The 13,459-nt window shown below is 41.8% G+C and overlaps 1 protein-coding gene across 1 annotated transcript in view; it reads left to right on the top strand.

Moving 5' to 3' along the window:
- pappaa (pregnancy-associated plasma protein A, pappalysin 1a) overlaps positions 1-13,459 on the top strand; it is a 189,150-nt gene that overhangs the window by 29,579 nt on the left and 146,112 nt on the right. Inside the window, 4 exon segments of the mRNA XM_080418844.1 lie at positions 6,328-6,473; positions 8,218-8,511; positions 9,300-9,492; positions 10,672-10,793. Coding sequence (XP_080274970.1) covers positions 6,328-6,473; positions 8,218-8,511; positions 9,300-9,492; positions 10,672-10,793 — 755 coding nt within the window.

The following is a 13,459-nucleotide window of genomic DNA, read 5'->3' on the forward strand; positions in this document are numbered from 1 at the left end:
TTACTAAGTATAGAGGGTTTAAGTGATCAGAGCAAAACCTGTAACCCATAACTCTGAGAGTGTGCACCCGACATAGTCGATGTATGTGTGTGTGTGTGTGTGTGTGTGTGTGTGTGTGTGTGTGTGTGTGTGTGTGTGCGCGCGCGCGCATGCTTATAGGTGTGTTTTGCTAGTGCACTGTTTCTTAAAGGGATAGTTGGTTATTTTTTTGTTTTTGTCGCATTCCTAAGCCAAAAATGTGATGACCAGCGGACCGGTAGGCAGCGGTTCTGGTAGGAGACACAAAGGAAACTCTTTGTGTCTCCTACCGGAACCGCTGCCGGTCATCAAATTATTGTCTTAGGAATGCGACAAAAACTAAAAAATATCCATGAATTCGGGTCTCCATGGGGTGACTAATCGATAGAAAAAAAGTCATTTTGGGGGTGAACTACCCCTTTAACATGGGGGTCCTTAATGGGGGTTTCCACGGGGTCCCCAGCTAAATGATGGATAGGAACCCAAATGGACACTTATCCTACAGGTCTGTGTAACTCAGGGAGTACAAGCAAATGTAACCAAACGGACCTCATATAGGGAATGAGACCTTATTATTACCCTCAGGCGAGGGAGTTCAAGTATCTCTGGCTCTTTTTTGGATGGAGTGGGAGAGAAGGAGAATGTTCACTGACGCAGACTTTTGACACAGACTTTTTCGGTTGGTCATGCTGTAACCTGCTGTTTTCACTGCCAGTGCCTGTGTGTGTGTGTGTGTGTGTGTGTGAGTGCGCGCGTATGTGCGTGCGTGTTCGTTTGTGTATCCATCTCCTCCCCATTCAACATCTGATGCACGTTCTGTTGTTGTAACGGAGCCAAGTGCATTAGACGTAATTGAAGGTAAATTAGTCAGGCTCTGACCCTTACAGTAGTAGCGGCGGCTTGTATCCACCCCGGCGCTCACTTACTCATCTCGGCATTAAAACCCCCTGACCCTTCTTTCCCCTCATGCCCGGCCAAAAAAGCTGGACAAATATTTTCCGAGGAAATAATGAAATTCCTGAAATTATTAGGAAGAGGGACCTTATATCATCTGTTCTCTCTCTCTCTCTCTCCCTCTCTCTCCTTAACCCCCTGGTCCTCTGCTAGTGCAGTACCCCCCCGCCCCCCTGCCATTGGATGGAATCAAGTGGCGGACAAGTAACCAAGTACATTTACTTGAGTACTAGTACTTAAGTAAAGGTCGTTGGCCGCTGTCTTGGCAGAAACCTCTTATCAACATATTTTAACCTTTTGTGTTTTTTCATAAATTAACGCCCTATTTGATCATACTACAGCGTCACACAAATGCATCGAAAGTAGCAGTTCTGTAAGGTCGAAACGCGGCACGAAGCGACGCGTTTTGACTTTTGAGCTGCTTATTTTGCCATTCTTTTATTCGAATCCTGAAAAGTAACAGTTTTGAACATATGAGGTTTCCACCCGTCAGACACGCTATAATACTACAGTATAATAATATAATATAACCCGTACAGTCCATGGTCAAATACTGTGCCCACCACTGTACTTTTTTGCAAACTGTTAATAAAGCATTCAATCAATCAATTTGTCTCTCTGAGAGGGTACAAATGTTTGAGTGTTGAATGTTTAATGGACCAGAATGGCTGTTTTACCGCCTGTATACATTTAAAAAACGTAAATAAAGTATTCAATCAATCAATTAGTGATTCAAATGACATTCAAACATTATAGATGAGTGCCATGTCATAGTACAGATGACGAAAAGAATGATCAACAAGGCATGGGGAATGATGAGTGGTCTTTGTTTATATAGAATAGAACAGTGATTCTCAAACTTTTAATTTCAAGGACCCCCAGTGTACTATGCATTAGGCCACGGACCCCCATCAACTCTGAAGGTCCTTACACACCGGGGCGATTTTTTCGTGCGAATAATACGCTTTTTTTAAAAACCTTATGAAGTCAATGCAAGCGTACATGGCGCGAAAAAGCGGAAAAGCGAAGCGAAAAAGGTCTTTTAATTATTCGGAACGAGTCCGAATTTTGCGTATATTCGCACATTCGCCGGTGTGTAAGGACCTTAAGAGTGAACAAATGGAACCACATCGACCCCTATAAGGGTCCATTTGGTTTCATTTGGTACACTCTCAGAGTTACCAACCATTTAGCTGCATTGGGGACCCCTTGTAAAAAGAAATGGAATAGAATAGAAATAATTGATCCCAGAAGGGGAAATGAAAAACCACAGCTGCTCTCATCATCAAAGCATAACACAGAAGACGATAAGTAATAAAAGACATTAACATTGCCATTTGCATCATATCGTGCGTGACACCCCCTCCTTCCTGTCACTTCATTCGTAGAGCGATGCCATGTCATTGTCTTTTGCATTGATTTGCATGTAATTGTGTCGCATGCCGCGGTTGTAGATGTTATATGCCAGGCCTGTTCCTTTAAGGCGGTGGGGCCTGGGAGTGATATGGCGCGAGTGAGTAGCGGGAGAAAGATATGATAACAGAAAAGATAACAAAGAGAGAAGCATCCGTTGAAAAGTATAACCTGTATGTTCCTGCCTGACCGTCAGTAATAAATGATACCCGTTCTCTACCAAGAAGTTGTATGGACTAATTCTATAAAGGTTACCACGTTAAACGAGGTCCGCAGCCAAATGCATATCAATTTTCGGGGTCCACAAAACCTTTGAGAACCACTGCTATAGAGCGCTAAAATACAACGCCAAAGGGCGAAGTGAACGTGTAGAGATTTGTGTCCACAATGCGCAGGTTAAAAGGTGTAGTTCATCCAAAAGATTACTTATTTTCTATCAATTACACACCTTACAAGCCTTTAATCCATGGAGATCTTTTTGTTTTTGTCGCATTCCTAAGCCAATAATTCGATGACCGGCAGAGACTCAAATGCAGGTAATTGAGTCTCCTACCGGAGACATAAGCATCTTTCCGCCGGTCATCAAATTGTAGGAATGCGACAAAAACCATGAAGTCTTCATGTGTAATTGATATGAAAACTAATAGAATACGCACGTCACTTCATTGAGGTGCCGGGTTGGAAAGTAATATGAAGAGACAGAATAAACCTGCACACTCATCTGCTCCAATGTAAATTTATTGACAACGTTTCGAGCCAAGGCTCTTCATCGGGTCAAACTCGAGAAAGTGTGTATCTCACCCACTTAAATAGACACCCTCAGGTCACGTACGTGATCAATCAGTGGGTGGGACAACACCACAGAGGGTAATCAGATAGAGAAAAACATCTAATAGATACAGTGTTCAACATTTACATATCCACAGAACAACAGTGGAAAAAACACAAATGGACACTTGATTAATACAATCTATAGAAAACAGAATTGAAATAATCAGGTAAATTAAACTTAGGCAACAAGAGTTATAATTAAAGAAAGTGGCTGATTGGAAAGTCCTCATTCATTCCTTTAGGACACATGGTGTTTAGGGTGTACATCCAAAACGATTCCCGCTGTAGCGGCAATCTATCAAGATCTCCTCCTCGTCTAGGGCATTTAACATGTTCAATCCCCTGATATCTGAGAGTGTAATTGTGTGTAATTGATAGAAAATCGTTTTTTTTTTGGGTGAACTATCCCTTTTAAGGAACCACAACGGGGACCAGAAGTGAACCTGTTGGTCTGAGTACGGTTCACTTCGGAGGGGTTTGAGTTATTTTGCAGTGATCACATAACGCATAATGCATAGTGGGGTTCTCGTGCTCGATAACAGCACCAAACCCTTTGGACTAAACGCCAAACGTCTGGCTTCCCAAACTGCTGCCTATATACCCCAGCAACTGGCCCTTCTTCTCCTCCATGTCAGAGATACCGTTGGAAGGATCAAGTGGTTTATGTTTTACAGCTCAATAATGCTGTAACGGCAGGTTCATCTGGCTCCGGTGTTGCTTCACTAAATCGCGTTGATCCCAGCACACATAAACGCGGCGTTGGGCAAACGGGTCACCCAAAGTGGGTCAAAACATCCGAAGGGAATCTTAATTTGTGATGCTACGGGACAATTTGGTGTTTTTGTTTTAGATAAGTTCCTATTAGTGTATCTATTGCATGGGGGGCACTGCTGATTTTGCAAAGGCTTTGGAAAATAATGAACCGACACTGACAACATTTGCAACAGATTATCCTCGCCTCCCAAAAGTTGACTAAGCGTGTTGATACTATCAGGCGGGGGGACCACCAGCCACGATCTTTTTGGAGATACGCATTTATGTGTTCGGAAAATTAACCCATTAAGACCTGAGGCGATTCTTAAAAATGTTTTCTAAATCCTGACAGTTTTTTGAAAAAAATCTGAAAAATATTTTTTCACGATTTTTCAAAAATAGCAGATCTACAAGCTCGTAGCGCGGCACTCGGTGCCGCGCTATGAGCTTGTATATCTGCTATTTTTGAATAGCCAAAGAAATCTAAAGTGACACAGATGCGTTCCAGGTATCAATGGGTTAATGACAGTTTTGCTGCCTGGAATGATATGTTATGGTGATATACAGTATGATTGTAATCTGTCTGTCTTCCTTGGCCCTGGGTTCAGACACGCCACAGTATTCAAATATTGTACAAAATAATAATGATGATGATGATAAGACAAAGGCAAAACAAGAGTTGGATAATTCTTATGTAAGTCTATCAGTTTATAATCGGAACATTATGAAAACATTTGGGCACGGTTTCAGGCCCCATTGACTCCCATTATGAAATTAACAGTGAAATATTTCCAAAAAATATGAAACATATGTGGAATAACATGTGTGGATGTACTGTTGGCCTACTGTTGTGCACAAGAACTTTGGCACTGACCGGTCCAGCAGTTTAGCGAGATTAGCTCCGGACAATCAGACAGACAGGCACACACGCACGCACGTGCACGCACTCACACGCACACACACACACACACACATGCACACGCCGAATTTCTTACAGAGCCACACGTGTAAAAAAAGATGGCAACAGCATGTTTTAGTTTGTATTTTACGTTGAAAATAAGTACACGTAATACAATTATCTCTGATTCTTTAGTTAGGGTTAAGGTTAGTGCTGACATATTCAATTGAAATGCTCATGCTAGTTTTTACTAATCTGCAATATGGCAATAGGAACAAAAGTGTTAATGTTGTATGTGTAAATTGCTAACATTTTTAAATGATTTCAGTGAATGGTTTAATATTCAGTTTTCACACTGTACAACCATTAGATGGACACATATTTTATTCAATAACTCTTGTAAGTAAGTCACTTTTTAAACTATTGTATTATTCAATATATCACCATGTGTTAAGACATATTTTGGTGGTGTGAATATTTCCCCTTTTAAAGTTGTGACATTATGTCACGATTCAGACTTTAGTGCTTCATTCATTGTCTTGTCTAGGTCTTGTATTTCTATATTGTCTCTGTGGCATGAATCCTCATAAGTCCAATGCTGTTACTTTTCAGGATTCAAATAAAAAAACAGCAAAAGTAGCAGATCTACAAGCTCAAAACGCATCGCTTCGCACCGCGTTTCGCACCACGTTTCGTACTTGCAGATCTGCTACTTTTGTGTGACGCATGTAGTATGATCAAGTAGCGTCAATTTATGAAAAAACACTAAAAGGTTAAGATAATGGAGATGAGAGGTTTCTGCCCGACAGCAACGATATGTATCATGTTCCCTGATCTAGTATGTTCTAGTTCTATGCTCCTGTCTGCCCCAGCTGTATCTCGTGTGTAATCACCACTCATGTTTACCAGTCTTGTTCCCCAGTCAGTCACTGTTGTGTGTTTGTGTGTTTATGTGTTTCTGTTGCATCGCAACGCGTCGAGTTGTGAGTGACAACAACTCATCATCACTCTATTGACATCCTTTTTATAGGCTCAGATCTATGGATGCTCTTAGGCACAAGCAACTTGGAGCAGTGGTTCTTAGACCTTTTTATTTCAAGGACCCCCTCCATAACTCTGAAAGTGTAAGGGTCCATTTGGAACCCCCTCAAGGAACCCAGCAACCCAAACTTAAAACAAACAAAAAGTAGTTGATATATAGAGTCACAATCATTTTAACCACTTTAACCATATTTAGTACTTTGGCTATTCAAAAATAACATATACAAGCTCTGCAAGCTTGAACATAAAGCTTCTCTTCCGGGGCAGAAAATATTTTCAGATGGGGGTTCCGCGGCCCAAATACACATAATTTTGGGTGGTCCTTGACATGAAAACGTTTGAGAACCAGTGCAGTAACGGTACAGTTAACTAGAAATGAATTGCCCCCCTAAAACAAAATACCTCTCTCCATTCTCCAGGGCCTATTTGGACGTGAAGGAGTTGAAAGAGATCCTGAATTTGGACGGTTCCACTCACCTGAACGTCTTCTTTGCCAACTCATCCGATGAAGATCTGGCCGGAGTCGCAACTTGGCCCTGGGACAAGGAAGCTCTAACACATTTGGGTACGAGTGCATGCACACACGCGCGCACACACACACACACACACACACACCCCCCCCCACACACACACACGCGCGCACGCACACGTGTACATTCATGCATGCACACACACCACTTTGTTGGCAGCACAGGTTGTTGATTTTGAGTAATTACAGTTCAAGCCCCGAGCAGTTTGTGTCTCTACCGTCTCTCTGCCCTGACAGGGAGGAGGAGGAGGAGGAAGGTGATAATGAAGCGGGAGTACATGAATGAATAATGCATTGTCTGTGGCTACTCCTACGTAAACTTCACACTTCCTTTTTACACACTAGGAAGAGACGTTTGTGTTACGCCGTGCAAAGCTTCTGAATTGCATTTACAAAAGTACACGGTGTGTGTGTGTGTGTCCTCTCTGTCGGGTGGAAACCTCATATGTTCGAAACTGTTACTTATCAGGATTCAAATTCAAAAGTAGCAGCTCGACGAGCTCAAAACGCGTCGCTTCGTGGCGCGTTTCAAGCTTGTGGATGTGATATTTTTGATGCTTTTGTGACCCTGTAGTATGATGACGTTGGGCATTAATTTACGATTAATGCCAAAACACAAATCACTTTCAAGTTCAAATCAAGTTCAATCAGAAACACTCACGTCAAAGTAGATTTAGCCATTTATTGCAACAAATGGAATACAGTTAAGCTTGGCGTTAAAGCTCCGCTCTTGGAGATATTCCCTGAATTTTGTCGAGGCAGCCTGCTAAGCATGTATTCAGGGAATGCTAAGCAAATCCCCCATAGGGATACAATGTCAACAATAAGCAGTACATTGACATATTAGTTTGAATTAGCAGATATACATGATAATCACAAGTATTTGAGCCTGTGCCAGACTCTAAACAAAGCAGATATACATGATAATCACAAGGATTTGAGCCTATGCTGAGCCTAGGAGGAGGAGCTAGCAGAATGCATTGGTCAGCAACCAAGAAAGACCTAGTGAATACGAAGCCGTATTTAAAGGAACCTCTTTGCTAATGCGTGAGTTGTGATTGGAGTATGAATGTGTGACGTAATGACCAGCAGCGCTGTGAATGGGGAATAGAAAGCTGATGTTCAACATCAGCTGACCGACAGCTGATTACAGCTTTGGCGTGCAAGACTTCCGTGTCCTGCATGAACTAGGCCTGTCCCCGACTAAGGATTTGTTTAGTCGAATCTAATTGGCGACTAATTGCCAATAGTCGACTGGCAGTCAACTAATGCAAAAAAATTATAATAATAATAATAATTTCAAAGGGCCAAGTACGGTATACACAGTTTGTTTTGTGTCTCCAGCAGAGTTTCTAGTGTCTCTATCTCTCTCTGGAAGAGGTTGCACATGAACTCTGCAGCCGCACTGAGGCGCTCCAACACACACAATACCAATACAAAGACGAGGAATAAGAAGAATAAAGTGGAAGTTACGTGGGGTTGCAGTTGTAGACTTGACCAAAAAACATTTTTAAACATTTTTGGCAACTCCCCCCTTTTTTTTTTTTTTTTTTTTTTTTTTTCTCGACTAGATTTGACTAAGAGACACGCAGTCGACTCGGACCCGCCGCGACTAACCAGTCGACTATTCGACTTAGTCGAGGTCAGGCCTAGCATGAACTAACGCTATGCTTCATTTAGAATATGGAGATAAGAGGTTTCTGCCCGACAGCGACAATATGGAGATATGGAGACAGCCACCAGAAATACTCCTTTCCCCTGTTTGTTTTTTTTCTCCTAGGCGGCATCGTTCTAAACCCCTCGTTCTACGGCACGTTCGGCCACACCGACACCATGGTGCACGAGATCGGCCACAGCCTCGGACTGTACCACGTGTTCCGGGGGATATCGGAGATCGAGTCGTGCAACGACGCGTGCCTGGAGACCGAGCCCTCCATGGAGACGGGGGACCTGTGCGCCGACACCAACCCCACGCCCAAATACAAAGGCTGCCACGACCCCGAGCCGGGCAACGAGACCTGCGGCTGTCGACATTTCACGCACACCCCTTTCAACAACTACATGAGCTACGCCGGTGAGTTTTGACCCCGCCACGTTGTTACTGAAGTACATACATGTTAAAGGGATAGTTCACCCAAAAAAATAAATCGATTAGTCACCCCATGGAGACTTGAGTTTGTTGTCTCCACCAGGCCGAAAGGCATGGCGAGAGAGTATGTTTTCGCCCCTGTCCGTCCGTCCGTCCGTGTGTCCGTCCGTCCGTCCGTGTGTCCGTCCGTGTGTCCTGTCTGTGTGTTACCAGCTAATCTCTGGCACCGTTGGCCCGGTCGCTCCGAAACTGCACACACACACTCCCTGGATGCCAATTCAGAACCTCTGCCCCAATTTTTTCACATGGGCCTGTTATAGCGCCACCAGGAGGCCGATTTGTGCAAACCCTTTTTTTTTACATTACTCCTACAGATTTTATCCAAACGTCATGCAAATCGGTACACAGTATCTCTATAGTCATGTAATCAACACAAATATGTCCGATTTCCCATATTCCATCCTCATTGCCTATGGTTGGCTTCCAAAGTTTGCAGGATTGGTCCGTTTTGAACAAAAAGCCTCAAACTATGCACGCAGCTTGCGATTTCCGTGAATTTTCACACGCACATTCCCACTAGGCCGAGGAAGAAATGCCACCCTTTTCACATTGGCCTGTTATAGCGCCACCAGCAGGTCTAATTTAGCAAAACAATCCCTTTAACGAAATGTCCCTCCATCTGCATTTTTCACAACACCCCATCTTCCCTCTCACCACTCATCCAAACCCCACACTAAAACGTGAGTTGACTTTGTTGTTTCGTGCGGTTGCAGACGACTCCTGCACAGACTCGTTCACGCTGAACCAGGTGGCGAGGATGCACTGCTACCTGGACCTCATCTACCAGACCTGGCAGCCCACCTCCAAGCCACCTCCGGTGCCGATGGCGCCCCAAGTGGTGGAGCAGCATCACAACGCCATCACCCTGGAGTGGTTCCCGCCCATCTCTGGACACTTCTATGACAGGTGAAATGAGCCACACATATGGAGACTGTGTTACTTGATTTGAGCTAAAAAAGCATTATTTTACGCTTTGGCTATTTAAAAATAGCAGATCTACAAGCTCATAGCGCGGCACCGAGTGCCGCGCTATGAGCTTGTAGATCTGCTATTTTTGAACAATCAAGAAAATGTGTGCAAATCTTTGAATATATATTGTTTTAAAGCGAACATTTTTAACTCAAATCTTTGCTTCTGGGGGGTCCCTGGAACAAAATATTTTGAGGTGGGGGTCGGCGGCCAAATACATATAATTTTGGGGGTCCTTGACATGAAAAAGTTTGAGAACCACTGATGTGTAAAACATACATTTTTCAGAATACTGTTGGGATTTAGAAGAGATTTGTAGAATCGGCATCAGGTCTTAATGGGGTTAACTCATTCAATCCGGGAACGCGTCTTTCTGATTTCTTTGGCTATTCAAAAATAGCTGATATACAAGCTCATAGCGCCGCTTTGAAAAAACAAATTGTGAAAATGTGTGCAAATATTTGAATACATATATATATATATATACATACACTTTTAACTCAAATCTTTGCTTCTGGGGGTCCCTGGAACAAAATATTATGAGATGGGGATCCACGGCCAAATTCATATCATTTTCCTTGCCAAGAAAAAGTTTGAGAACCACATTATATATAGCAACAAGTCAAATAAATAAATAATAATTTTAGGATTTAGAAGACATTTGTAGAATCCCCCAGAAGCAAAGATTTGAGTTAAAAATGTTCGCTTTAAAAAACATATTCAACAATTTTCAAGATTTTTCTAAAGAAATAGCAGATCTACAAGCTCATAGCGCGGCACTCGGTGCCACACTATGAGCTTGTATATCTGCTATTTTTGAATATCCCAAAGTATAAAATAATGGTTATTGCAAAAAATTATAAAATGACACAGTATGTGTTCCCTGATGTATACGTATGTATGTATGTATACATAATGTATGTATACAAATATATATACACACTACAGTATGTATATAAATAATTGTATTATTATTATATCGGCTACTTTTGAATTTGAATCCTGAAAAGTAACAGTTTTGGACATAATTATGCGGTTTCCACTCGTCAGAGACGATTCTGTATGCATTTGGACTGTATCTAAGTTGGTTGCTGTGCCTGTCTGTTGGTTTCCTAGAGAAGTGGGATCAGTGTGTGATAAATGCACAGAGGGGAGGGTCTTGCTGCAGTACGCCTCCAACTCCTCGTCCCCCCGGCCCTGCGCCCCCTCAGGACACTGGTCCCCACGAGAAGCCGAAGGTAAGAGTTCAAAGACCCCCCCCCCCCCCCTGTAACTCTGAGAGCGTACAAATGGGTTCCATTTCTACGCTCTCAGGTCAGTGGCTGATTTTAGTTTTTTGATTGATTGATTGAATACTTTATGTGTCAGAAATGTAAACGGCACGTGGTACAGTCAGACATTAACCCATTCGATCCGGGTCCCTGGAACAAAATATTGTACAAATGTTCGCTTTAAAAAATATATATATTCCAAGATTTGCAAAAATAATCTAGATTTTTCAAAAATAGCAGATCTACAAGCTCGTCTCTAATATGACAGCCTGTTGCTATGAGCTTGTATATCTGCTATTTTTGAATAGCCTAAAATAACAGATATGCGTTCCTGGATTGAATGCGTTAAAGCTAAAATGATAACACAAAAAGTGCCTTGTTTCCATTGTGGTCCTATGTATTCAATTCATCAACTTTAGCATAACAAATTAACACAGTAATACATGGCATCAACAAATACAAAGCACCAGTATGTACAAAGGAGAGAAAGGAAAAACTGCGTCCTTTTGATGGGAATTTACATTTACCTCCACTTGTGGTCTCCTAATAGATGTTTTTTTCAGGCTAGTTTTAAAAGAAACCAGTGACTCACATCTTTTAATGGATGGTATCAGGGCATTCCACATTTTGGTGGCAGCGCAGCAGAATCGGAATGTTCCCATGTTTGTTCTAAATTTCAGTATGTTCTAAATTCAGGGTGATATGCTAATATGACAGCCTGTTGCATCAGATGAGAGACAGCTGACAAACAACTTTTGATGAAACAAGCTACTTTTGGTGGGGGGAAAAAAAAATCCACAGATGTGTTTCATAGACATACAGCAGTTAGACCAAAATAGCCCACTTTGACAACATTTAAAGGTGGTGTAAGTGATAATTATTATTTTAGTAGTTCTATATTCCCATAGTAATCATTGCTATGGAGTGTTTGTTCAGGCTGATGGGGTTCCCCATCTCTCCTGGTCTATAGAGCAGATCATTCTCAAGAAAGTTCCTGCCAAGGACCCCCAAATTGATTGTGATGCTACATTAACACATTAACTGCCAGAATTATTTTCATATTTTTTTAGCCAGTGCCAGAGTTTTTCATTGGAAAAAAAAAGTACTCAGGAGCCGAAATACAGCATTTTTAAGTTTTAAGTTAACAAGGAAGTGGATAGGAGTCTAGATCTTCAACTAATCATATCTCCTTGGTCTTTGGGTGAAATTGGAAAAAAACATTAGATCACGTAGATCTACGCGATTGGCACGTGGCGGCTTTAAAGCGGTTCGCGTAGATCTACGTGATTGGCAGTCAATGACATTAACTACTTCAGCTGGGGACCACCCCCCCCCCTCACTTTGAGAACCACTGCTTTAGAGAACCAAAAAAAACAAAAAAACAATTTCAGGTCAGAAGTGATGAAATAAAACAGCGAGCATTGGAACTGAAACACTAAAGTTGAAGCTGATACTGTAAATGGGTTATTTTTTTCCCGACCGGATGGAATTGGTGTCCCGACGGAAAATGTATTTTCTGTTTACTAAAGAGCCGGAGAGACGGGGAGACCCCCTGTTACTGAACAAACACTATGGAAATATAGAGCTTTTTTAACCCATTCAATCCGGGAACGTATCTGTGTCATTTTAGATTTGAGCTAGAATCATGATTTTATTTTATGAGCTTGTAGATCTGCTATATTTTTTTAAATCATGAACATTTGTGCAAATCTTTGAATAAATATATTTTTTAAGCGAACATTTGTAACTCAAATCTTTGCTTCTGGAGGTCCCTGGAAGAAAAATGTTGGCTTTAAAAAAATATGTATTCAAACTAAGATTTGCGCACATTTTCACGATTTAAAAAGAAAATAGCAGATCTACAAGCTCATAGCGCGGCACTCGGTGCCGCGCTATGAGCTTGTATATCTGCTATTTTTTAATAGCCAAGGAAATCTAAACATGACACACAACAAAACACTTTTGTTTTGTTTTAACCCTCAAAAACATGACCTAACGGCACCTTTCACTCTTAACTCTCAGCTCTACCTGGCCCGTGTTATACAGTATTTGTTTTACACATGATTTACGCGCCTCCATAAATGTCTTTGCTTGTCAAAGCATCAATCTTGGGTCTGGCTGATAGCATCGTTCCCACATCCATGAGCTCCCAATGCCTTTGGGGGCTTCCCTTTTTCTTGGGTTTTACCAAGAGCAGCAACGTGCAAACCGTCGCTGTCGGCTGGAAACCTTGTATGTCCCAAGCGGTTGCTTGTCAGGAATTTCGAGGTATTTGTACTTTACTTGAGTATTTCCAATTTCCAATACTTTTACCTCTACTCCACTACATCTCAGAGACAAATATTGTACTTTTACTCCATTACTATATTATTTTACCACTTTAGTTACTAGTTACTTTGTAGATTCAGCCTACAAAACATACACACAACTTCAGCCGATATAGCCGATCTACAAGCTCACAACACGTTGCATCGCGACGCGTTGTGAGCTTGTAGATGTAGAGGATATTTGTACATTTTACATACTCTCGAAAACTTCTGAAATGGGACATTCTGAATAATGAGTACTTTCTACTTTTGGTACTTTAAGTACATTTTGATACCAATACCTTTGTACTTTTACTCAAGTACATT

Source organism: Gymnoscopelus braueri (genome assembly GCF_963280865.1).
Source record: "Gymnoscopelus braueri genome assembly, chromosome: 22".
NCBI classification, from domain to species: domain Eukaryota; kingdom Metazoa; phylum Chordata; class Actinopteri; order Myctophiformes; family Myctophidae; genus Gymnoscopelus; species Gymnoscopelus braueri.